A 26,812-nucleotide genomic window follows, 5' to 3' on the forward strand; every position below is an offset into this window, starting at 1 on the left:
TAGCCACTGTAATCGAGAGAACATTCCACCAGGTGAGTTTCTGCTACTAGCACTTGTTTCAAGAATTTGTCTACCGCATTCATGTGGGCTGAAGCCACTTGGTCATCACTTAATACTTTTAAAAGTGCTGTAGTTTGAAGCCCCATTCCAGTAGTAGATCAGTTTTTGAGACATATGTCCTTTTAGACATTACCCTGAAGTTCACTTTCTGCTTTAGGTTTATTTGCCTTTATTTTAATAAAGACGGCACGCCCGTCTGTGCTATGCTAGACCAGGTAAGAAGTGAAAATGGACTCGAACAAGGATAATAATTTATTCTGTTGAGAACGGACAAACATAGATCATAACAGACAAAGGGTTAAGCGCTTTCATCTGCTGTAAGCAGACTTCCTGAGAACACTGAACCAGTAAAAACAGTACGCTTTTAAAGACTTTTTGGCGCCACTTTTTTGAAAAAAGTAAACGCTTGACTGATGTTGAACTGAGTTAATTTAAACTGCCAATGCATGTGTCTTTATGATAACTCATACAATATTACTGTCTTAAAACTTCACCTGATTCCTTACTAAACAACTATAAAACATTTATTACAAAAGCCTAAAAACATATATATATTAACCAACATTAAAACCCCATTCTAACTGGACTTTTTCAACCTATCTTAAATACATACTATTTGCACTATAATATAGTATTAAAAAACTAATAAAAACATTTGTGAAAACATTTTGTAAAAAAAACAACAACATACATTTTATAAAAAACTTACATATATACTGACTAACAATATTTGTAACAATAACAAATATGTATCAATAAAAAATATGTACATAGTCTATGCTAACTGCAGGAAAGGTTTTATAGATATAAAATCATCGATGCCATGAAAAACTGAAAGGCAGTTCAGAAAACGTATATATGAGCATTTGTACAGGATTAAGGTTAAAGATAAGAAGAACGCACTGCATAGACATATTAGTAAGAGTGGAGAGACTCATAATTTTAAATTTGCCATAATAGATCATGTTAATATGTCCCCTCAGGGGGGCAATCACAAAAGCACTCTTAGGTAAAAGGGAAAGTGCATGGCAAATTTTGACAGATGCCACAACAAATCCTGGCATCAATGATTTTATATCTATAAAACCTTTCCTGCAGTTAGCATAGACTATGTACATATTTTTTATTGATACGTATTTTTTATTGTTACAAATATTGTTAGTCAGTATACATGTAAGTTTTTTATTGTTTTTTATAAAATGTATGCTGTTTTTTTACAAAATGTTTTCACAAATGTTTTTATTAGTTTTTTAATACTATATTATAGTGCAAATAGTAGGTATTTAAGATAGGTTGAAAAAGTCCAGTTAGAATGGGGTTTTAATGTTGGTTAATATATATATGTTTTTAGGCTTTTGTAATAAATGTTTTATAGTTGTTTAGTAAGGAATCAGGTGAAGTTTTAAGACAGTAATATTGTATGAGTTATAAAGACACATGCATTAGCACTTTAAATTAACTCAGTTCAACATCAGTCAAGCGTTTACTTTTTTCAAAAAAGTGGCGCCAAAAAGTCTTTAAAAGCTTACTGTTTTTACTGGTTCAGTGTTCTGAGGAAGTCTGCTTACAGCAGATGAAAGTGCTTAACCCTTTGTCTGTTATGATCTATGTTTGCCCGTTCTCAACAGAATAAATTGTTATTATCCTTGTTTGAGTCCAGTTTCACTTCTTACCTGGTCTAGCATAGCGGAGACGGGCGTGCCGTCTCATAGGTAATATTCCGGAGTTGTTTTGTATCCTGTTATCGTTTTATTTTAATAAAGCCGCTTAGGATTTTAGCCAAGATTTTATGTATTAAATTTGTTGACCAGGTAGGTGGACTGGTCCATAGCCCATTTATATCCATGACCTGGGCAGTCAGAGATACATATGTTTCAACAGATAGTTACATTTTTTTTTCGTTTGTACATTTCAAAAAAATGTGACAATTCATTTGCAGAACAACAATGGTGTGACTTAGGGAAGATAAATGTAGATGACAGTACAATATGAGCATGTTAATTGCACCATATTCGAGCAATGTGAGAGTTCATTTGCAGAAAAACAGTGGAATGAATGTGGAACATACAGTTACATACCGATGAGAATGACAGTTTAAATTTTAGACAGCAACATATTAACATAGATTTATAGAAAGAAAGTTAGAAAGTAGTATGTACTGTACATAAGTACAATGTGTACAACTTGTACTAAATGGCTGTACTACCTATTGCACTTCTGGGTCCTGCCCACTGTAGAGGGTCTCTCAAAGTAAGATGTAACATCTAAGTGCTGACCATGCCACATTTTTTTGAGGAGATACTTAGCAATGGGTGCCTTACCCCCCTGTTCATCCTCCTTGACTTGGATGGTCCAGCTACATCACTGGGACAGTAACGCCTCCTCTAAGTGAATTTTAGTATTATAGTTTTGTAACCTCCTCAATTATTTTTCTTGCAGTTGTAAACTTTTTGAAAGAGAAATCAAGAAGTGTTTATCAAAGATCTAGTGACTTAAGAGTTGGGTAGCCTAATTCCTTTGGGATGAACAGATCCAAGAGAAAGGGAAATCTGTGGAGTATGACACTGGATCGTACACTTTTGTATAAGTTACAGTTAAGTATTAATTCATTTCTCTGATCAGTCTAGCTTTGTATTTTTTTTTTAAATTCTACTCTTTTCAATTCAGGCTCATCGACCTTTAATCAGTGAAAATAGTAATATTTACTAAGTGATAAGCATGACCGCTTTCGCCTCTGTCTGGGCTTCATTAGATCTGAATGTTTTATTTGGTAGTACCACTAATGATTAAAGGTCTGGGAGTTTATTTTGGAAATATTACAATTGAAGAAAACTCTGCATATGTAGACTGATTAAAGAAGTTATTTAATACTTAAATGTAATGTATGTAAAAGTGTAAGATCCAGTGCTGTACTCCACAGGAAAGTACTCATACTTATTACTTGATAAACACAACCATTTTTGATGATTAAATGTCTCTGAGTCTGATCTGAAAAGATGAAAATTGAAGAAAATGCTGGGTATGTAGACCAATCAAATAATTTACTTAGTACTCAAAATACAACTTATTCAAAAGTGTAAGAGCCATTGCCGTATTCCTCAGAGATTTCACTTTTCTTTAGAATCAATAAGTGGGGATTTTAGTGCACATATCCCCTTAGCTAAAGTGAAAAACAAAACGTCCAAGGCACGTAAAAGCATACAAAATGAGTGAAGCCTGAGGCAAAATCTCTTATTAATCAAATTTGTTTAGCGCTTTCATCCTTAAAGAGTAGGACTTCATCAGAATAAATTACAATGCACAAACCCCTGCTTAAATAGTGTGCCCTGCCCACCAATTAAGCCTAAACAACAAATGCATTCCAAAATCACATTAAAGACATATAACCCTTATTGTATATTTAAAAAAATAAAACAACTTCAATAAAAACATCAAATTGGTAACCATGAAAAACTCCATACTGCTCTTCCATAACATTTAAAACTAAACATACTGCAAGCTGACTAATTACAAAACAAAAGCTCTACATGGAACTAATAGATGTATATTCATTAGGCCTGGGTAAACTGGCATTCGTGCGAAGTTGCCACTGCAATTCTTTATATTCTAAATAGTCTTCCACTGGCCCATCCCTCTGCCCAGGGTCCACATGGTTAATAGTTATACATTTAAAAAAAATGCTCCTCATGTTTTGAAATATGTAAAAAAGGGAATTATTAAAGTCTTATATCATAAATATGTTGGTAAACCCTTTTCCTAAAGCTGTTTTTTGTTTTTTCCTACATAACAACAACTGCAATTTTGACACAGTGCCAAATATATCACTCCCTTTCTGCCACAATTATATTTCTTTTGTAATTTTATGATACCATAATTTTCAAGCTTGACTTCACTTGATTCCAACATATATTTACACTGTTGACAATGTCCACACTTGGTCATCCTTCCCTCCTGACCAAAATGTTTAACTTTTTCCAACATGTTTTTAGGCATCTGTCTTTTTTATAAACTACAAGGGGATTTTGCCTAACTATATTGATGTACTCCGTGTCAATATTAAAGACACCCCAGTATTTCTTTATTTGTCTGATGCCCACAAAGCTGCTGTTGTATGTTAGAACCAGAGCTTTATTTAAATTGTTGCTGTTCACCAAAGTACCAGTATTAGTCCCCGTTTCACATCCTTTTGTACCCTATAAGGGAAAATATTGCCCCATCATCCTCTTTCGAGTTACCTTTCCAAATATGCTGTCCAAAAATATATCAGGGTATCTGCTACTAATCAGCATGTTTCTTATATATTGACATTGTGCTCAATATTCACCTATGTCGCATACCATCCGAGCAAGTTGACACATTGTCCTTTTACCAAGGACTTCTTTTGGTGATTTGGATGCCAACTATCATAGTGTAGTAACATGTTGAAATAAGTTGGCTTTCTGTAAATTGTGAAATCAAAACTCTTGTTCCATCTATCCTTGCTAATGGTAGCATCCAGATAATTCACCTTTTCATCACATAAAGGCATTCAGTGGTACTGTGAATATATTCAAAGAACAAGTCTAACTTTTCTCTTGTGTCAGTGCAAAAAATTATGATATCATCAAGAAAACACCCATATGATGACTAACACAAACTAAACCTGAAATTAGTAACAAAGCTAGTCTCCCAGTAAGCGAGCACTGTGTTGGCGAAAATGGGGCACACGCTGCCCCCATCGCTACACCTTTTATCTGTTTGAACAACTGTTGCTCAAACATGATAAAGTTATCTAAAACAGCTTCCATTAGTACTCTTTAAGTATTAAATCATTTTCCAAACTAGAATGATGACATAAATAACCATAAAACCATTCTATTCCCACAACTGCCACAATTTACCCAGGCCTAAATTAATATATATATTAGTTCGGTGTTGAGACTTAGAGCAGCTTTTGTCTTTTAATTAGTCAGCTTATGTTCAGTTTTAAATGTTCTGAAAGAGCAGTAAGGAGTTTTGCATGGTTACCAATTTGCTGTTTTTATTGAAGTTATTTTATTTTTTAAATATACAATAATGGTTGTATGTCTTTAATGTGATTTTCAAATGTATTTGTTGTTTAGGCTTAATTCGTGGGCAGGGTACACTGTTTAACCAGGGGTTTGTGCATTGTAATTTATTCTGATGAAGTCCTACTCTTTGAGGATAAACGTGCTAAATAAATGTAATTAATCGGAGATTTTGCCTCAGGCTTCACCCTTTTTGCATGAAGATGTTCCACATGTCTTCAGAATAATGGGTCAAATGTAAAAAGTCAGACATTAACAAACCACTTAAAAGGTCCAATAATTCAGTTCCAGTGCCTGAAGGGACAAAGTACTGTCTCTTCAAACAAAATTAAACAAACCAAACAAGTAAATGAAGTGGTGAATAATTAAAAAGAATACAAAATCTCCAAAAAAATCCTGGCACCACTAGAACCTATCAAAGTAATCCATGGAATTGTTTTCTTGTAGGTAATCTTTTGCATTATTCAAGAAGAGTTAAGTATTATTAGATGTCCTTCGTGTTTCACTGTTGCAGTCATCACCTGTGGGTTATCCCTGCTATGGTAGCCCTCGGTCAGCCTGAATAACAGTCAGTGTTTTTCTGCATCTGTTGCTGTCGCTTGCTGATTGACGTCAGGTTGTCAGTGCTATAAAGCAAGGCAGCCGACTTCATTACATCAGTCTTTCTTGCCGTGTAGCCTGTAGCAGAAGCAGTTCGCAAGTGTACCGGTCGGTCGCTACCAGAGCTTTGAATTACAGCTGAAAATGTCTAAAGCTAAGTACCCTGTTTGGGGATCCTTTTTTCTTGCACTAACCGACGTCCAAAAAAGTTAATAATTCTTGCCTGTGGAAAGCAAATCCCACACTGAGCCTTCCATTCATACTGCATCACTTGTTTAGGCCCACACCACGAAGTCCCCCATTGCTGGTTCTGTGCCCTCTTTAACGCAAGAACTATTCGTCGTAGAGCTCTTATTGTAGCCAGGTATTTTCATCTTCCATCCTCACCTTCCGAAATGGCATCTGTCAGCCAACAATCCATAGACATTCTAAAAAAAATGATAAGGCTAGAGATAGAGATAGACCACTCAAGGCTAAGCATTCCGACGACTCTACTGCTAAGCAGGTCTTCAGTTCTCAGGAATTCAGTGAGGCACTTTCGCAGCCCCTGATGACCGATCTGATACTTTCGCAGGCCTCTACCGAGACCCTTTCGAGTCCGGTATGCCGCAGAAGTCGTCTTCGTCTTCCGAGCCTTTGGTTGTCTCTGCCTCGGTTGGGTCCTGAGCTGCGAAGCAAGCACTGGCTTCCGAGGAGGTTACTCACACTACCGAATCTAGATAAAAAACAACATTTTCTCCTTCGACTACCATTTCTCTCAGACCGATGGATACCTTTAGGCCTAGAAGCAAGGCTACTTCTAGGAAATCTACTTCTAGCCACCATCTTTCTCCTGCTCCACCACCCCAAGCCCAAATGCTTAAAATGGCAGAGGATCTTATCTCCCTTATCAGGGGGAGTTAGACCACAACTTCTAAAAGGAAAAAAGACCCTTCGCCTTAAATACTGACAGAACAGGATTCTGAGGAATCTGATTATTCAGATTTTGAAGAAGAATAACAACTTCTGACTGTGTATGAGGATTCAGATGCAGAGGAATCCATTCCTTCTGCCTCCCCACTAGAAGATCTTTCCTTTGGGGAAACCCGTCACACCCTCGGGGAACATTTCCACTGGGAATCCCAGGACTTCCCTCAGACTAAGAAAAGACGAAGAGAGTTTCTAGACCTGCCCCAGCACAAACCCTTGGCCATCCCCCCTATCTTAGAGGTGGTGCATGATGTCTTCCATGAATTAGCTTAGCTCCTGACACCCTCCCACCTGCTTCCAGGAAACCTGACAGGTATCACAGAGTACCGGATTCTCACAAACACCTGTACAGAAATCCTGCTGCAGACCCAGAGGTCATTACACAGGGACCAAAAGGAGCTAAGGCTAGTTCTGCAAAGAATCCTATTTCTTCTGACAAGGATTCCAGAGCTCTGGACAGATGGGGGTAAAAAAAGTATACACCTCTCCATCCTTAGCTATCAGAGCACTCAACTGTCAGTTCAACATGTTAAAATAACAACACACTTTGGAACTATTAAAGCAAAATATTTAAACTTTTCCTGACTGTGCCAATTTGAAAGAGTTAGCAGATTTACTGCACTCTACTTGTCAAGTGACAAAATACTCATTACACTGTGGATATGACACCCTAGAAGCCTCAAGCAGGGCAGCAGTGTCAGGATCTGTCATTAGGAGACATGCATGGTTGAAGGAACAACCTCTCCCTTATCATGTCAAATCTAAATTAATTGATGCACCCTTGGACAAGGACCACTTGTTTGGATTAAAAGTAGAAGAGGTGCTTAAAAAGATGGAAGACAAAGCAAAATCTATGCAAACAGTAAAAAATTTCTTTCAGGTTCAACCTCCTAGGTTCAGCAGGAATTTTCCCTCAAAACACTGGTTATTTCCTGCACCTAGCAGGCAGGGGCAAGGTAAGCCCCCACAGGGATAGACCACCCAGGCTCCTATCCCAGGGACAGCAGAGAACCAAACAGTGGACGACTTCTGCTCCAAAGGCAGGGAGTTGTAAGCCATCCCTCTATGGCAAGAAGTCTCAATGACTCCCTGTCCCCCTTCTGCCCTCTTGTCACTCATGAAAAATTAGGAGGAAGGCTCGACCTCTGCAAAGAAAATTGGCTTTTTGTAACAAAGGACCAGTGGGTCTTAAAGATCAGTAATGCCACGGTGGTGCAGCGGTAGCGTTGTTGCCTCACAGCAAGAGGTTCTCCCATTCGATTTTCGGCTGGAGTGCGGGGAGTGCCTTCTGTGTGGAGTCTGCATGTCCTCCTTGCAGTTGGGTGGGCATTTGAAAGACAGTCGTAAATGGGCGTGCCTTCACTGAAGGATGAATGTCGAGCTGGCACCTCAGCGTTTGTGAAAATCTACTGCCAATCATTAGCGGACCAGAGTTCCGCTGTGGCGACCCCTAACTGGGAAAAGCCGAAAGACAACAACAACAAATTCTCCTTCAATGAACTCCCTATTCCAAGAGTGTACCCAGACTTGCCTCCAAATCAGTGGGCAGAGTCTTTGAAACAAGTCCAAACTCTAATATCCCAAGGTGCAGTAGAACCTGTCCCCTCAGATCAAAAAGGCAAAGGCTTTTATTCCAGACTATTCCTTGTTCCCAGAAAAGAGGGCACCTGGTGCCTCATCCTGGATCTATCCATTCTGAACACCTCCCTGGTGGTCCCCAAATTCAAAATGCTAACTTTGCAACAGTTGCTGCCTATGCTAACCAAAAATGCCTGATTAGTTACCCTAGATCTAAAAGATACCTACCTCCACATTCTCTTAAGGGAATCCTGCAGGAAATTCCTTCGCTTCAGAGCAGGCTCACAGCACTTTCAGTTCTTTGTGCTACTCTTTGGCTTATCTACTGCTCCCATGGTATTCAGCAAATGCTTAGCCCCGGCCATAGCCTTTTGCAGACAGAAATAATATACAGATTTACCCTTATCTGGATGACTGCCTCATTCAGGCAGAGTGTAAAGAGAAGCTACTCAAGGACCTTCTCTTTGTCAAAACTCTCCTAACCTCCTTAAGGTACACTATCAACGAGAAGAAATCAAAGCAAACACCCTCCAGGAAGACCATTTTCTTGGGACCTCTACTGGACACAGCATCCCAAATGGACTTCCTATCCCCAGAAAAACAGAGCTTCCTGCCTCTGTACTTTACCCAGCTGGCTTACAGAAGTCACCTCACTGCGGGGAAGTTCCTGCAAGCCTTGGGGTACATGGCATCTCTCATCCTTCTAATTCTTCTGGCCAGGCTTCGCATGAGAAAATTTCTTTGGTATCTAAAGAACATTTGCTGTCAGCACTCTCAAACTCTAGAGACCTCTCTCCCTCTGATCCCCTGTATAAGGCCCAAGTTTCTCTGGTGGGCAGGGGCATGTGCCAAAAACAAGGATCTTCCCTTCACACTGCCGGGCAGACCATTACCACCATTGCCTCAGACATTGTTTGGGGCGGTCACCTAGAAGGCAAGTGCACCCACAGTCTTTGGGATCCCCAGCACCTTCCCTTACACATCAATCAGAAGGAAATGATGGCAGTACAAAAGGCTCTGATATCCTTCCAACCCCATCTCAAGCCAGGGGTTCTCCTTATCAAAACAGACAACACCACAGTAATGTGGTACATCAACAAACAGGGAGGAATCCAATCTTACCCTCTGTGCAGGCTAGCCATGAACCTATGGTTGACAGCCTCTTCCATGGGACTACATCTAATAGCCCAATACCTACCAGGGATAAACAACACCCTGGCAGACCACTTACGCAGGAACTTAGTGGACCCCCATGAATGACAGCTCCACAGAAAAATCTTTTTGCAGATCACTCAGGAGTGGGGGACTCCAGAGGTGGATCTCTTTGTTCACATCTCAACCATCAGCTGAAAAAATTCTGTACCAGGGAATATTACTACCTAGCGTGGAAGGTGGATGTCTTGACCTTCCCCTGCAACATCCTCTTTGTGTATGCATTCCCTCCTCTGCCTCTTATTCCCAAGGTACTGATCAAAATAAGGAAGGAGAGACCAAAGGCCATCCTCATTGCTTCCGAATGGCCCAGACAACATTGGTACCCTTTACTGCACAGCCTGACATTACAGCCTCCCAGGCAGCTTCCCCTGATCTCAGACCTCCTGACTCAGGTTGGGGGGATGCTGCACCCAGACTTGCAGACTCTCAAACTATCAGCATGGCTAATACTCTAAAGGCAAACAAGGGGCCCCAGTTGAGCAAACATGTCCTGGACATTGTCACAGAGGTCAGAAGACCCAGCACCAGAAAATCTTATGCAGGAAAATGGAAAAGATTCTGTTCCTGGAGCCAGTCCAGAGGGGGCAGTACCTCACAACCTTTCATCCCTCTTATCCTGGACTACCTAGCAGAGCTACGTAATAGTGGCCTCTCCTTCTCTTCTATTAAAATCCATACCTCAGCCATTTCAGCTCATTTTGACACAGATCAGCCCCTGTTGTCCCATCCGTTTGATCAAACAATTCAGAGGAGCTTATAATATCAGACCTCCCAGAAGGCCACCCACAACAACCTGGGACCTGAATTATGTTTTGGAAAAACTAACCTTACCACCCTTCAAACCTGCTGCTTCAGCAGAACTTAGATACCTCTCCTGGAAGACTGCTTTTCTCCTAGCTATCACCTCAGCTAGAAGTGTTTCAGTATTTCAGGCACTGATGACCATTGAACCCTTTATCATTTTCCTTGCAGACAGTGTTTGTCTGAGGACTAATCCCTCCTAGATGCCCAAGGTGGTATCTAATGTGACTCTCAAACAGGCCATACATCTACCCACCTTCTTTTCTAACCCTCAAAACAAGGGGGAAAGAATTATGCACTTACTAGACATGTACAGACAGCTCAGATACTATTTGGACCGTACCAAACCCTTCAGGAAAACAGGCCAACTACTTGTCAGCTTTGCCCCAGGGGCAGAGGGGAAGCCCATTTCCAAGCAAACCATTTCCAAATGGCTATCACACTTTATCCTTTTCTGCTACAGATTACATGGGAACCCCCTCCCCCCCAAATCTATTTGAACCCATTCCACTAGGGCACCCTCCACTTCCACAGCATTCCTCAGAGGAGTTCCCACTAGGGACATACTAGAAGCTGCCACCTGGACTTCTGTCCATACCTTTACCAAGCATTACCACCTACCTCTATTTTCTAAGGCTAGGGCAGGATTTGCCTCTGCAGTTCTGCAGGGGATGCTGACCCATTCTTAGGTTTCTTACTAATCCGACTACCCTTCTCCTCAGCTTTGGGAATCCTCCCACAGGTGATGACTGCAATAGTGAAACACGAAGAACATAGTACAGTTGTGTACACTTACCATAAATGTAGATGTTCGAGTGTATTCACTGTTGCAGTCCTGGTTTCCCTCCCTCCTTCCCCCTTATATCTCCTTACTTTAGGGAGACATAAGCTTCTCTAGGTGGCTTTTATCCACCAGGACCACTTTACCATATAACTTGGGTTTCTGATTGGTTAGGGCAATAAAAACTGATCTAATGACATCGGCTGCCTTGCTTTATAGCACTGACGACCTGACGTCAGTCAGCAAGCAATAGCAGCCGTTGCAGAAAAACATTGACTCTGGTATTCGGGCGGGCCGAGGGCTACCACAGCAGTGATAACCCACAGATGTTGACTGCAACAGTGAGTACACGCTAACATCTACATTTATGGTAAGTGTACACAACTGTACTTTTTCCATATCTAGTAAAATATGTAAGCTTCTTAGAGTAAAACCATAAACTAATGATCTAGAATAAAACAGCCAGTTGAGCATTTTGACCTTTTAAGTAAACATTTCTTCAGATCTAAACCAAGTTTTCTGTTAAGTATTTACAATGTATGTAATAAATTATAAACATTTATATTATATTATATTATATTACATTTATAAATCATTAGACTTCACTTGTGGTGTCTAAATGACAATAAAGGTTACTTTGACTTGACAAAAAATAGCCACAAGAAAAGGCATAAGGGTTTACCATAGTGGTCCTCCAACTAGAGGGTCCTCTTGCACTTTTATGGGTGAGTACTCACACATTTGTTACTTTTAAGAATATCATTAAAGTTGTAGTGTGATATAACTGCAACACAAATTTGAAGATTTTTTTTTTAATTTTGTCTTTTAGATCGGAGTTCATATTTTTACAAAGAGACCTGTCAGTGAACAACAGGTGGATGGACTAAATCCAGAAGACATTATTAGCTATCTTCATAAGTACCCCAAAGCATTAATTAGTTACCTAGAGTACTTAGTGATGGAAAGACAAATCCAGGTAAGATCAAAATTTTAGTTTCAGTTTATCAATGTCTAGCCCAGCAGCTTATAAGAAATATAAGTCAGTTTTTGTAACATTTGCAGAAGGCCACACCTGAATAACTGTAACTTTCTTGCTTTGGGAATACATTAACATATTTGCTTGCAGTCTTAATTGGACATTTTCTGGAGCATTACTGTGTCACTGCTCCATGTTAGAGTATATGCTTCCATGCTGAACTGATCTTTTTTCTGTATTAATTGTAATGATTCACATTGGGACCTGTAGCATAGTTTATGTAAGTACACTTAAATAGCTGATGTGCTTCTTACCATGAAGCTGATCATTTGGTGAGTCATCATTGCCATGAGAATTGCATGTAGAGAAGTATGTGAAAGCATCAATCCCGTAATTATGCTGTAGCGTAAAGGGATCCCTGTGCGAAAAGTAATAGTACCTTTTTTCCCTCTGTTTGTGCTGCTCCACTCTCTCTGACAAATACTTGGTACATATGGAGAGAAATGTTAACAGTAGCACAAGTCAGAGAGATGTAATATTGGCAAGAAATGCCAATACGGGTATAAATGAGGTTCAGAATTGTATAGTGCATATCACTATAATAATTGAAGTGAAGAGGTGATTCCCTTTTAGGTTCCAGGAGGACCTTGCAGTAAAGAATGAACATATTTGTTTCCCTTTGGGAATGTATGCACATTATTTTTTTATTATTATTTGAAGTTTCTTAAGAACAGGTAACTGTAAGGAGAGGTGTGTGATTAGTGCACTTACTGTCATATTTCAAGACATAAAATTCCTGATTTTGTAATATCTGATAATAGTTCATAGTTTGCAGGTGAGAATTCTGAATATTTTCGTTATCAGTTGGAATTTCAAGTTGAGTCCTTAAGTCCTATTTACATTTGAATGGTTAAGCTGAACGTCCTGTAAAGATTGTAAAATAATGTGAAGAAAGCAAAACAACAGTTGCAGAGATTGTTACACAAATGTGTACTTAGCTTGGATGTAGTGCAAAATATTCCCTTCAAAGTTATACGTTTTCAGCAGATCAATTGTTGATGAGTTGTAGGTGAAAGTGTAGAATTCCTACATCTATTTCTTTATTACAGCGTGACAATCTTGAGTTATGTTAAATGGATACTGAAACAAAGCCAGACTGGACAGAATGGTACTGTGATCAAAGGGCATAATACATATAATCTTTGAAAGAGGGGAACAGAATGAGAATGCTTCAAGGTCCCAAAGAAAAGCAGGAGGAAGAAATGGTTGTAAAAGCAGTGTAAGCAACTAGTAGTATTTGTTATTCAAAATGATGATGGAAAATTGCTGAGGGGAAATTGAGGACATTCATTCAAAATGAATATGCCTGTTGGTGACTGAGTTGTATACAAAACTCTGTTCAAGATACATCCTGCAGAGCAGTAGCCACTGAAGTGTCTAGAGAAAGAGCCAAATAGGAGTGCCAAAAGAAAAAAAAAAACATTTCCAGCAGAACGTTACCAGAAGAGTACTCCAGATAATCCACATTTGCTATCTAATCATGTGTTACCTGAAGCTGATTTGCATTGTAAGAACAATACGTACCTATTACTGTAGTTTATTAAATTGGCTATAAATGTGTGATTTATATGTGGTAGAACTTTATTAGATTGTAAAGCAGTTTGGTGCTTTCTGAGGTCCATGACCTCACTGGAAAAGCTTACCATTAATTATGTCTACAGAAAGTCGCTTTTGCACAAGAATAGTAATCTCCTTTGTTTGGATGAAATCACCAGATTTCAAGCTATGAATCTACAAGTTTCATTAAGAAAATGCGCCTACACTGAAAACTAAATTTACTTGCCTTTCTGTAGCATGAGAAATAAGTGGCCATAACCAGGGGGTATTTCTTTCTTATAAGTTCATAGGAGGTTACTATGCTAGTGATCCTAGAGCCTTTACAAGCCTAGCCATGTTAATCCCAAGTATCCCCATTTCTTTTTTCAGTAGTTCGCAGAATAAATTTATGAAGAGAGCAGGTCTGTGATCAACACTGGCTACCCCTGTCCATGAGGGACATGGGTATCACCCCAGGGGTGAATTTGCAGTTTCCCATCCAATTATCTAGGTTGCCTTTGAATTGGGGTCAGTGAAGAGTTCTGTTTTACATGAATAGGAAGTCTATTCCAGAGAAGCAGCAGCCTCTGGGATACATATTTCTCTCTCTCCAGCATGATCTGTTAATGTCACAAGCTATGTTGAGATCCCTAGATCAAGTGATTCTTGAGCCGTTTGACTTGTGGATGTGCAGCATTTCCATTAGGGCAGGGTTGGAGATTGCCCTGTAGGCCAGGCAGAAATCACCGCTCAGCAGTCTATAAAGTAAGGCGACAGAGCTTTCGGCCTGTCCACATAGGTCATGGTTTGGAGTCCCTGTATTTTCTTAGAGAGAAACCTCCGAAGTCTCCTGCTACTGCAGGTGTCTGGTGGGGTACATGCAAAAGGGTGCACTGTACTCTAGTAGTAGTCTGATGAGGGTCGAATACAGTAACATCCCTTGACCTGGGTGCTATACCCTTGTTTATGAGGTGCGTTACATAGAAGGATTTCCTTACCACTGTGGAAACTTGGTGATCAAAGTTCTGATTGCTATCAACTTGTGTTTCCAAGTCTCACACCACTGGGTTGGAACTTAGGGGGATGCTGTCAATATTGTAATATGTAGGAAATTCCATTTTGTCAAAGGGAATAATAATGCATTTTTTTGCATTTAATTTTAGACCATGGCTTTGGCACCCTTCTTGTAATATGTTGACATCATTAGAGGACTAATTTTTTGCTCCCAGTTTGCAGTCATCAGTGAACTTGGTGAGCCAAAGGCTGTCTATGTTCACCTGGACTTCTGAGAAATAGATGCCAAGCAGTAAGAAGCCCAGCACAGTACCCTGTGGTACCCCACTGGTGACAGGTCTACTGATGGAGATGGAGTCATGAAATTTTGACAGGAATGTGCTCTGTTGGTGAGCAAGTTGACTACCCATCTACTAATATAAGGGTTAATCCTTATCTGGGAGAGTTTGTCAATGATGCCAGAGTGGAGAATGGTATCAAAAGTCTTGATGAGGTTGAGATAGGCCGTGTGCACTGTCTTACCTTCGTCCATGGCTTTGGTGACATTCTCAAAGAAGTCTACATTAATAAGGTTGATCTACCCTTAACAAAGCCAAACTGGGTTGAGTCCATCATTTGGAGGTTGCCTATGTCCTTGTTGATAAGGTCCATAATAATTCTTTCCATGGCCTTGCAGAGGAGGCTGGTTAGACTTATGGGTCTGGAGTTCCAGGATCAGTTGACGGCCCCCCTTTCTGCAGGGGGATTAGTGTTGCTGTTCTCTATTCTGCAGGAACATAGCCAGCTGTCAAGCTATGATTAAACAGAATGCCAAGTGGGTCTGCTAGGTCATGTTTTACATTGTTTAGTACACAACCTAGGATATTATCTGGTTGCATTAAGGCCATGTTTTTGGAATTGGCGAACGCAGAGATGGCCTGTTCTGTAGAGATACTAGTCAGAGGACTAGTGTCAGTTATGCTTTGCGATATGGTAGTTGGGGATAGGGGGGTGAAGTTTGTGCTAAATCTGTCGGCTAGCAGGTTGGTGATATCTTCCAGGGTAGTATGAGTGATCCCATCTACAGCCAGTTTGGCATGTATCTGGGTATTCCGTTTTAGACTTCAGACATAGTTAAAGAATGTCTTATGATTATCTTTGGCTAGGGGTATGATTTTAGTTGGGCAATTTGCAAGATTTTTGATTTTCCTGTTTAGCCTTAGGAGGGAACTTTTCCTCTGCAGCATGATGCCACTCTTGCTTTTGGACAACAGTTTCTTCCTCTTGTTATATAATCTGTTTATACTTAAAGTCCACCACAGTGGCTTGTTTTTATGGGAAGACCTGGTTATGATCCGGTCAGGTACAGCAGAGTTTATGCAGTTGCTTAAGTGTTTGTACAGGGCATTTGCATACACTTCTGCATAGTGATCATTGGTGTCTGTGGTTGTGGATAGTATGAAACTTTATATACCATCACTTAGTATGCTGTAGTTAACTTTGGTAAAGTTTTTTATATCTTTTGTTCCTGTGAGGGTGTCAGTTCCAGTAGTTACTTTAGACTAGGGCATCATGCATGGAGAAACATAGCGACCCCCCCCTCCATGTTGGCGATACTATGTTCAGAACATTAGAGCCCCGAGTGGAGGGTACAGACTATCTGTTCCAGAGCATTTGTGTTAAAGTCCAGGATCTTCTGACTGAGCATGTTTTATTTATTTATTTATTTTTATTTATCATTTGTTTACCAGGATAGTCTGGCTGGACAGCTTGTGCCCGTTTTCAGCGGAGTCCTGGGGAGAAAAGCTCCATACAGTTACAGAATGTAGAGTGATACATACAGTTACAGAATGAAGAGTAAATACATGGTAGAACATAAAGGTTAGAGTGTAAATGATAGCAATTTAGAATCCAAACTGTAGATTGGTTAACAATCAGAATTACAAAGTCGTTCTACAAATGTATGATCATCCCACTTTTGTAGAATTAGTAGTAAGAACATATTTACAATAAATACAGTATGTGCAATGAGCTAGGGTAGAGCGCAGTGTCAGTATTCACCAGAAGCATCCTACTGTAGGGGTGAGGCTCGTGTATATTTCTCATTCTATGAAAGGATAGTTGAAATTTCCCATGACTAAGGTGTTGGGCTGTATGGCAAGGGATTCCAGTAAATCAAGGTAGGTGATGTGCTTATCCTGGTTCATAGTGGGGGATCTGTAGTCTAGAAATGATGTGGTATGGTACTTTCCCAATAGTTAGTTGGACATGGAGTAATTTGAGAAATGCATGCTGTTTGACCAGTCTCAAAGTGTATTTGGTTTTAATGAAGATGAATACACCTCCACCTTTGGTTCCTTCATGCTCATTTTGAGGTCTGATTATGTGGAAGTTATTGTAGCCTTGTATGGCCGGGGTGCTCTCAGCAGCCTTGAACCATGTCTTGGTAACTGCATTCTCCAAGATGAGGAGTACCTACAGGGAGTGCAGTTTTGTGGTTAAACTCCTAGCGTTAAGCAGCGTGACCCTGAGTTTGTCTCGATTAGATTTTGTTAAGTTGAAAAATTTGTTGTTTTGACATTGCCTGAAAAGGGCACTGTGGGGACCTTTGCCAGTATCCGGAAGCCTAGGATGGCATGTGCAGACCACCTCTAGCAAAGCAGCGAGGTCTGTTTACCATATCCTCCCAGGCTGACAGATCCTGGATCCCCCCTGGGCTGACACCAGAAGCTGAGCCAGTTGAAGTCAATCATTTTTTGTTTATATTGTGGCATCATTCAGGTGAGGGGCTAGGGACATACCTGTCTGAAACACATAATCAGAGACCTCCGTCATATCTCTCTTCATATAGTCCAGAGAGGTACATCTCAAGTCATTCACTCCAACATGGATTGTGACAGAGTCATAACGGTACTTGTTGAGTGACTTGAAGTGCATGTGTGATTTGTCAGATCCTGGCAGCTGATAGGCAGCTGGCCGTGACCTTCTCCTTGTTCACTCTGATGAGGAGGACATCTGTGTGTCTAACTATGGAGTTGCCTATGACCAAGACATTTGATGTGTTTTGCCTTAGGGGCTTATTGCTTAAAACACAGATGTGTGTGTTGATATGTGTAGTGATTTCGTTATGGTTAGTGGTGAGTGTGGGTGATATGCATTTGGGGGGTTGGTTTTATGTGCTGTGACCTTATTTTGTGTGAGAGGTGAGGTTTACATGAGAGGTGAAATGTGTGTGCTGACAACCTGTTTGACATCTAGTTTGTTTTTATGTGAGAGAATTGACTCCAATTCCGCAATGTGTTTGCCTCTCTCACATAGGGTGTTAGTTTGCTTTAGGATAAATGGTTGTCAGTATACATGAAGCAATTGCTACATTGCCTCAAGATACCCATATTAATCAAGCTGACAAGGGAAATGATGAGAAACTGCCCGTGCACGGTGGCAGGATTTTTCTAAATGTGGTATTTGGAAAGGAAGTGGGCTAGCTAGACTTAGTCACAAACAGTAAAATTGAAGCAGCAATTCAATTAAATACAGTTAATAAAGTGCAGTGCTGGCTAAAAATATACTTGTTTTTCATTTTTTAAGTGGCTGCCTTGGATTTCAGTGCATATGCACTCCAGACCTCCGGCTAAAGTTACCAAATGTTGAGCAGCTCTGGTAAACTGAGCACAAACCTGTGCAAACATGAGGCTTATGTACAAACAAATTTAAACAGTTTTAACACAACTACCAATGGGAATGCTTCAAATTGAGCCTTTCTCCAGAAAGCCCTAACTCAGATGTCTCCTGAGCTGCACACGTCAGCCATAAGGGTGCAGGGAGGCCTTCTTAATGTAAGATGGCTGGTTTAAGATCACAGTGGTATCAAACTGTCTAGATTCAGCAGGTTTGAATCTAGCCTATGCTATGTAAGGCAAGGAAACGCAATTTCTAGATGGGAAGGAGTAAGGGAGAGTCACTTAAAGGTCAAAGTGAGAGTGTTTATTAATATACTATTAGATGACCTGCTATGCCTATGCTATATAAGGCAGTGAAACACAATTTCAAAGTGGAGAGTAAAAAGCAGTGACAAGCAGCAAAATGAAGCAGTAATTCAATTTAAATGCAGTTAACAAAGTGTATTGCTGGCTTAAAATATACTTATTTTTCATTTTTTTTCAGTGGATGCCTTGGATTTAAGAATAGATGCACTCCAGACCTCTGGCTAAAGTTGCCAAAAGTTGAGCAGCTCCAGTAAACTGAGTGCAAATGCGAGGCTTATATACGGGCAAATTTAAACAGTTTTAACACAACTACTAATGGTAAAGCCCCAGACTGAGCCTTCTCCAGCAATCCCCAACTCAGATGGGTCCTGAGCTACACATTTCTGCTACAAGGGTGCAAGGAAACCCTCTTAATATAAGATGGCTGGTCTAAGAGCATAGTGATACCAAACAGTCTAGATTCAGAAGGTCTGAATCTAGCTTATGCTATGTAAGGCAAGGAAACACAGTTTCTAGATGGGAAGGAGTAAGGGAGAGTCACTTAAAGGTCAAAGTGAGAGTGTTTATTAATATACTATTAGATGACCTGTACTGGTACCACCTTCTGCGCAATCTGGCAGTTCTTCGAGCAGCTGTGAACAGTAGGAGACTATGGAGAGCGTTTCTTATAGAGGATTTTAAACTGGAGAGGTTTGTTTATATGCAAGCACAGGGAACCATGTTTGCATGAGGCTTTTATACTAACAGGATGAAAGACTTTTATAAAGTTAAACCCTCAGGCCAATCAGATAAAAACACAATAAGCTATTGACCAGTAGTTCCCTCCATGGATGGGTTGACTTTAGCTTTTTTGCTCACTCCAGAGTGCAAAAGAACCCTTCCAATGTAAAACAAACTGACATTGAGCTCAAGTGCAGTAGCAAATGCTTTACGACAGAAGTAAGAATTCCTGTGATATCAGGAATCTTTGAAAATAAGTTCACTAACCCTGAGAAATTTTCGCAACACACAAAACCTTTGCAAAGCTTAGAACCATCTGTAAGTAGCCAGAAACATGAGTGGTTTCTGAAATAGGAGCATAGGTCTGTTAAGATGGAGATTCTAAAAAATTTAGCTGTGAAAGAAATGCTGAGCAGTGTGAAAGGCCACTGTGATCCCATATGTCATACGAGGGCCTTACAGATTTTCCCAAATATTCTAAGTTTGGAAGATTGCTCAGAAAGCCAATAACAGACTAGTACAGTTCACAAAATAGAAAATTATTTGATTACATTTGTTACTATTAATAATAATAAATTGATTTGGCTTTTTATCTGAGCAAAATAATGTAAGCAGTGCTTTTCTATTAGAAATGGTACTAATCCCTCAACGTCACGTTATACTGCAGCAACGCCTGGATGAAAAAAAAGTCTTCATATAAAATGTTATAAAAGTATCTGCAATGTAGTCTACCTCGTATTAAAATGAGAAACGTTAGCTTCTGGAAAATATAATATATGTGCAAACCTTTAAGAGAATCAGTGCCTTTAGAGAGTTCCCAGATGTATAGCATGCACAGTGCAGTCTGAAAATAAAAATGCTGCCAAAGCTTGCAACATGTAATCTGAATTTATCTAATGATGTATGCATTTTTGGATGGAAAATGTTACACTGCCAAACTGTTTGTAGAGCTAAATAAGGTGCCTCTGACCGTGCCAGCCACCTTTGAATCCATGCTGGAATTCCATAATAGACTGTATCTGTCAGAGCTATAGAGCATGTGTATACTTTCCTTATTGTTTTAGACAGTTGTCTGTTGATGGGTCCATCTTTTTCGTTTTTGTTTATGTTTAAATGGCTGTTTTGTAGGAATTACCTGTTCAAAACAAGCATTATTAAAAGGCAGCACTCATATTTTATCATTGTAGCATTATCATTGTCGCTTAGTGTTTCCTGTCAGTGTTTTGGATAGAAACATAAACTGTATTCATGAATTTAATAATGTCTTGCTTGAATTTTTAATATTGTGTGCTGATTTAAATTTTTATGCTAAATGTGAGTGTTATGTAGAATATTTATGATTTTGAAAAATCGCAGCATTTGGCTACCTGCAAACATTCTCTGTTTAAGTTTTTGTTTAGCTTTTTCAGATTATTGTTCTTTCTTTAGAGATTGCTGTTGAAAGCAGCTTAACTTCTGTATACTGTGCTACATATCCTATAAATATTTTTATTTTGAATTTTGAATTATTTGGTGATTTTTGAGACAATTTTTTCTTTGATGTGAATTTGTATTGCATTGCTTTTAGCTTAATACTTTACATTATTTAAACTAGTAGCTTTGTAGTCTTTATTTCTTCTGCTTGTTGCTTTCTTATAAAGAACATATTTAAGCTGTGTTATACTTTAACATCTGCTTGTTTGAATTTTGTCTGTTTTGTATTGTACTGTCTAATAAAGATGTATAATAAAAGCTGAGGTGATACATTTGTCAAGTACAGTACGAGTAATGTCTTGCCTAGTATGTACCTACCCAGTTCAGAATATTGGCGGTTGCCTAGTCTGCTTTTGTTAATTTGTTAATGTAAATTGTACGACGGCAATGTGTTCCATGGACCTGAACCTTATTTATGACTCTAACAGACCTGGTTAGAGAGACAGATTCATATCCCAAAGGCTACCTTGTGTATGAAATAAACTTCCAATCTTTGTAAAACAAAGGCCATCGCTCACTGTCTTCAAAAAGAATTTGGATAAACGGATGGGGAACTGTACATTCACTCCTGGCCTACTGCCCATGTCCCTTATGGACAGAGACAGTCTGTAAAATGACTCTGGGCTCCAACACCCAAAGACCCACAACCCTGTTACTACCCCACCCATAGCTGTGTAATTAAGATATAATATTGTCATATCATGGGTATTATTTGCTAGGCTTGTAAAGGTTGTTGTGTCGTTAGCCTAGTAATCACCTATAAACCTATGAAAGTGGTTCTTTTTTGGGGGGGCTTTCTTGAAGAATAGATCAGCATCCTTTCCAGATGTGTACATTCTTACACATCTTACTTTTAGAGCCTTCTGCACCAAGTATCATGTGGGATTTCCTTTTCTGAGGACCATATTCTGTCATGAATTGTTGTATTCTGTATCCGCAGCACTCACCTTGTATCTTAATCCTGTTGCTTTATGTTGGAAGTTTATCAAACTCATTGCCAAAGAAACTTAAGTCTAATTGTCCTTGGTGAGATATCTCGTTTCTTCATGAGGGTGGTTTTCTTTTCTGTCAAGAATAATGAATAAAAGTACATCTTTACATTTATAGTGTATTTTCATAATTCAACTAAAATAATAAAATAAATGAATAATATAAAAAAATCCAAGTTTTTAATAATACATCCAGTAAGCGCTTTTGTCATGTAATGACTTCTTCAGACTGAATGCTAAAAAAGAAATACACACTATTTAAATGAAAAACATAATTGATAATTAACACATCAATTAGAATCAATTCTGCCTGATTTAATGCCTTGATCTTTTTCTTTTTAAAGACACTTGTCATTAAGACTAGGGACATTGCTGGCAAAGCGTAACTGCCAACAATATTCTTTTCAGTCCAATTCCTGTTCAGCATCAAATCTAATATTATAATTTAGAACACTGTCAATTACTAAAAATTTAGGTGAACCTTTGCATAACTTATTAGAATAGTGTCTGCCCCATGCATTATTTAAATCACCTTTTTCTATAGCATGCAAGTGCACATATATTCTCTTATTTAATTCTCTAACAGTCCTTCCTACATAGTATGCTGAGCATGCTCCACAAGTAGACATATACACTACGTATTTAGATTTACAGCTATAATAACCTTTAATAAAAATCTTCTTACCATTTACCTCCACCTCTTGAATTCCCACCATTAAACTATCACAGTAGCTGCAATTACAACATCTAAACATATCCTTTTTAGTAGATGCGAAAACATTTTGATGTAGTTTGACCTGAAACATATCTTTAAAACTCTTTCCCTTTTTGGTCACAAAATAGGTTTTTCACCCACTTTCTCTTTGATCTCTCTAAAACTACTCAGTATTCTCCAATTATTTTGAAGAGCAGATTTTATATTTTTCAGAATCCAGTGAATGTGATAAGGCCATACTCAAATTGTAATCATTAGCTCTATCTGTCCTTATACTTTCACAATCACTCATTTGCCTTATACCAATCACCTCTTCAAACTTTTCTTGTACCATTTTTTCTGGGCACCCTCTAACTATAAATTTAGAACACAAAGTTGTTTCTTCATCTAAAAACAAATCATTGTCATCCATTAACTGACTTGCCCTTAGCAGTTGCCCTTTCACTATATTGTGTTTTATATAAATAGGATGCATACTACTGTATTCTAAATAAGAATTATTTTGAATATTTTTCTTAAAAATCTTTGTTTTTAACCTTCCTGCATCTTTATATAATAAAAAAACTTCTGTAGGTCAGTTAAACTTCCCTTCCAAACAATAAATAAATCATCAATAAAATGACCATAATAATGAATATTACACCAAAAATTACTTTTCAAAATAAATTCTCCCAAGCAGACATAAAAACATTTACATAACTTAGATGAAGGAGCAGCTTCATGTTCTAAATTTATAGTTAGAGGGTAGCCGGAAAAAATAGTACAAGAAAAGTTTGAAGAGGTGATTGTTATAAGGCAAATGAGTGATTGTGAATGTAAGAACAGACAGAACTAATGATTAAAACTTGAGTATGGCCTTATCACATTCACTAGATTGTGAAAATATAAAATCTATTCTCCAATAAAGAGATCAAAGAGAAAGTGGGTGAAAAACCTATTGTTGTGACCAAAAAGGGAAAGAGTTTTATAGATAGTTTCTGGTCAAACTACATCAAAATGTTTTCGCATCTACTAAAAAGGGTATGTTTAGATGCTGTAATTGCAGCTACTGTGATAGTTTAATGGTGGGAATTGAAGAGGTGGAGGTAAATGGTAAGAAGATTTTTATTAAAGGTTATTATAGCTGTAAATCTAAATACGTAGTGTATATGTCTACTTGTGGAGCATGCTCAGCATACTATGTAGGAAGGACTGTTAGAGAATTAAATAAGAGAATATATGCGCACTTGCATGCTATAGAAAAACGTGATTTAAATAATGCATGGGGAAGACACTATTCTAATAAGTTATGCAAAGGTTCACCTAAATTTTTAGTAATTGACAGTGTTCCAAATTATAATATTAGTTTTGATGCTGAACAGGAATTGGACTAGAAAGACTATTGCTGGCAGTTACACTTAGATGCCAGCAATGTCCCTAGTCTTAATGACAAGGAGAATTTTAAAGTGTTTTTAAAAAGAAAAAGGTTAAGGCTTTAAATCAAGCAGAATTGATTCTAACTGATGTGTTAATTATCAATTATGTTTTTCATTTAAATAGTGTGTGTTTCTTTTTCAGCATTCAGTCTGAAGAAGTCATTACATGACGGAAGCGCTTACTGGATGTAATATTAAAAGTTTGGATTTTTGATATTTGTTTATTTTATTATTTTAGTTGAGTTATGTTTATTATTTCATTTTCTTTCATTTATTCTGGTTAACGTAGAGGCTTCTTTTACATCATGAGCCAACATGAATCCAGCTTTATGGTTTTGCCTTTGGGATACACTCTTCATGATACCCAGAATGGTTAGTTTGTGTGTAATCCTAAAGGTGGAGAAAGCAATGCTAAAAGAACTGGCTCTACTGATATTAGAGTTGATAGTTTCTCAAAGTGGTTCGTAAGATTTACTCATATGGCGACCCCCTTAAACCCATTTAGCAGCGATATTTTTCAGGTTCAAAGAGAAACAGTGGGAAATCTAATTGAGAAATTTTCCAGCTTAGAAAGGGATTTGATAAAATTCAAAAGGCTGCAATGGGAGTGCTTTTTTTCGAAAATAGTCAAAAGTTCTGCGTGTAATGAAAATGCCAGATGGGGCTGATTTACCTTAAGAGTTCATTGAAAAATGGATTGAGTTGAATAAAAGGACTGGTATGACCTATATGAGAATGCTTATTGATTTATATAAGTTTAGGATGAATGAGCTAAATGAGAGGGTCGTTCAATGTTTTCAGTTGCTCAAACGAGATACTACTAATGAGAACTTTGATGTCAAATTTAGTCTCATACAAAACAAACTGATGAAAGAGAATGACATCTTGAGGAAGCATAAAATGAAAAAGTTTGAGCGAGACCGTATGCAGTATGAAATGGGTGGTGCATATGCAGGAAGTGAGGTACAGCGAGAAGAAGCGGTCCACAAGGTTGTACCTGAAAGACAAAAAAGTTCCTGGCAAAATGGTAATGCCATTTCCACAGCTACTGCTAATTCTAAAAAGCTTGTAGTTGGACAAACTAATTCTAGAGCCAGCTATATACAAGCTACTAGTTTGTCGCATCATTTAATTGTTTCGGAAGCAGCTGGTAACAATCGATGTTAAGTTGTCAATCTCGCCTTCATTCTTGCTGGATGGGTTCGGAGCCGAACCTCAGCTCCGACTTGGCCTAATACTAAAGCTCGAGAGCTATTTTTACCGGCTCGAGGCTATGCTATGTCCCATAATGCTAGGAGTCATATACCCAGATCTCGTTTGCTGCTTCAGCTACGAGGTTGCGTTTTCACCAGCTCCAGGTCGTATTTAAAATTTTTTATAATTATAGTTAGTTTTTGATTGATATTTTTTTCCTAGATTTTTTCTAATAGTGTTAGTAGTCTCCCGACTAGTCTTCCCTCCCTTTATTAATAGTTTTCCTACTCTTTTCCACCCTTAAGGTGGTTAGGCCTTTACCCCCCCCCCTTTTATAGTAGTTTTGTACAGTAGGTTTATACAGGTTCCTTTAGTAGGTGTGTGTGTGGAATTTTGTTTTATTGTAATAACTTTAAGAGTGTCTGTCAAATGTTGTGTGTGTGTTTGTATACTTGTTTAGACTTTGTTGTCCCGTTCCTGTGGTATCATGTCTAAGGATACCAAGATATCGGGATTCAAGAAGTGTGACTCATGCTGTCAGAAGATGTCTCTGACAGACGGTCACACTTCTTGTGTGTATTGTTTGGGCCCTCTGCACCTGCAGGACTCTTGTTCCATCTGTCATGCTTTTAGCCCAAGAGTCCTGCAGGAGCGCAGAAATAAGCTCATCTTAAGGGGCTTATTGAAGCCCGAAGGTTCTCCTACCAAGCCTCTATCAGGAAAACCTTCTAAGCCTGCCAAACCTTTGGCTCCATGTCCGGAGCCGGCGCCGAGCGGACCTTCTTCTGCCTCGTTGGTTCAGGCCGGAACCGATACATCGAGGCCTCAGTCGGCTCCGACCTTGGCGTCGGAGCCATCTCCAAGCTGAAAGCGCTCCCCATCTCCTTCATTGGAGTCGGTCAGGTCGGCTCCGAAGTCCCCTTTGCTGTCGGAGCAGAGCCATAGGTCTTATTCCTCTAGATCTTCCAGGCTTTCGGACCACGACCTCGAGAGGGTAGTCAGTTGCCTTTTGAAGTTGCAGGCGCTCGCCCAGTTATTGCATAGCCCATCTCAACAGACAGCGGCTTCCCCAACGCCTGCTCCAGTTCTCCTCCGACTATTCCTTTGAGCTCGGAGCTGGAGGCCGTCGGGGTTGGTACCGTGGGGGCGTCGGAACCGATTCCATCCTTATCGGTTCCTTCGTTGGCTCCAATCCCTTCATTGACTCCGTCCTTGGAGGGATCCGGGCACCGGGACTCCCTCGTTGGTTCCGAGGGGGCGAGTGGCATCGGCCCCTTGTCTGACCCCGTTCTTCCTCTCGGAACGTCGGCGCAGGTGAGCTTGGCACTGACATCGGCCTCGGAGCCATCCCTCTCAGTGCTGGGAGGAGCTCTCATCTCTTCGGAGCTGAGTCCCTCCTCTCTGCCTGATAGGGGTGCCTTTGAGGTCATGAGGAGCGTGCTGGCTCCGATACCGGCGCCACGGTCGGCCCCATCGGCCCCTCCTTCCATGGTGCCTGCTTCGACCTCTGCCTACCCTCCCGAACCCAAGCGTGGAGAAGCAACGCTCCAGGTCACCCCAATGGGTGTATCCTCCTCTTCTGAGGCCTCCCCTGATCCTGCGGGGAGCCCCCTCAGAAGAGGACATGCAAGAGGAAGCATGTCGACTCCCCGGAGTCAATGACATCTGACACTGACCTGGATGATTCGGAAGGGTCCCCAAGG

The 26,812-nt window shown here is 39.5% G+C and overlaps 1 protein-coding gene across 1 annotated transcript in view; it reads left to right on the forward strand.

Moving 5' to 3' along the window:
- Positions 1–26,812, forward strand: part of TGFBRAP1 (transforming growth factor beta receptor associated protein 1) — a 1,222,189-nt gene that overhangs the window by 876,774 nt on the left and 318,603 nt on the right. Inside the window, exon 8 of the mRNA XM_044070999.1 lies at positions 11,882–12,028. Coding sequence (XP_043926934.1) covers positions 11,882–12,028 — 147 coding nt within the window. The remainder of the gene's footprint in view (positions 1–11,881; positions 12,029–26,812) is intronic.

Source organism: Protopterus annectens, chromosome 5.part0, assembly GCF_019279795.1.
Source record: "Protopterus annectens isolate FY-2018-M chromosome 5.part0, PAN1.0, whole genome shotgun sequence".
NCBI lineage: Eukaryota > Metazoa > Chordata > Ceratodontiformes > Protopteridae > Protopterus > Protopterus annectens.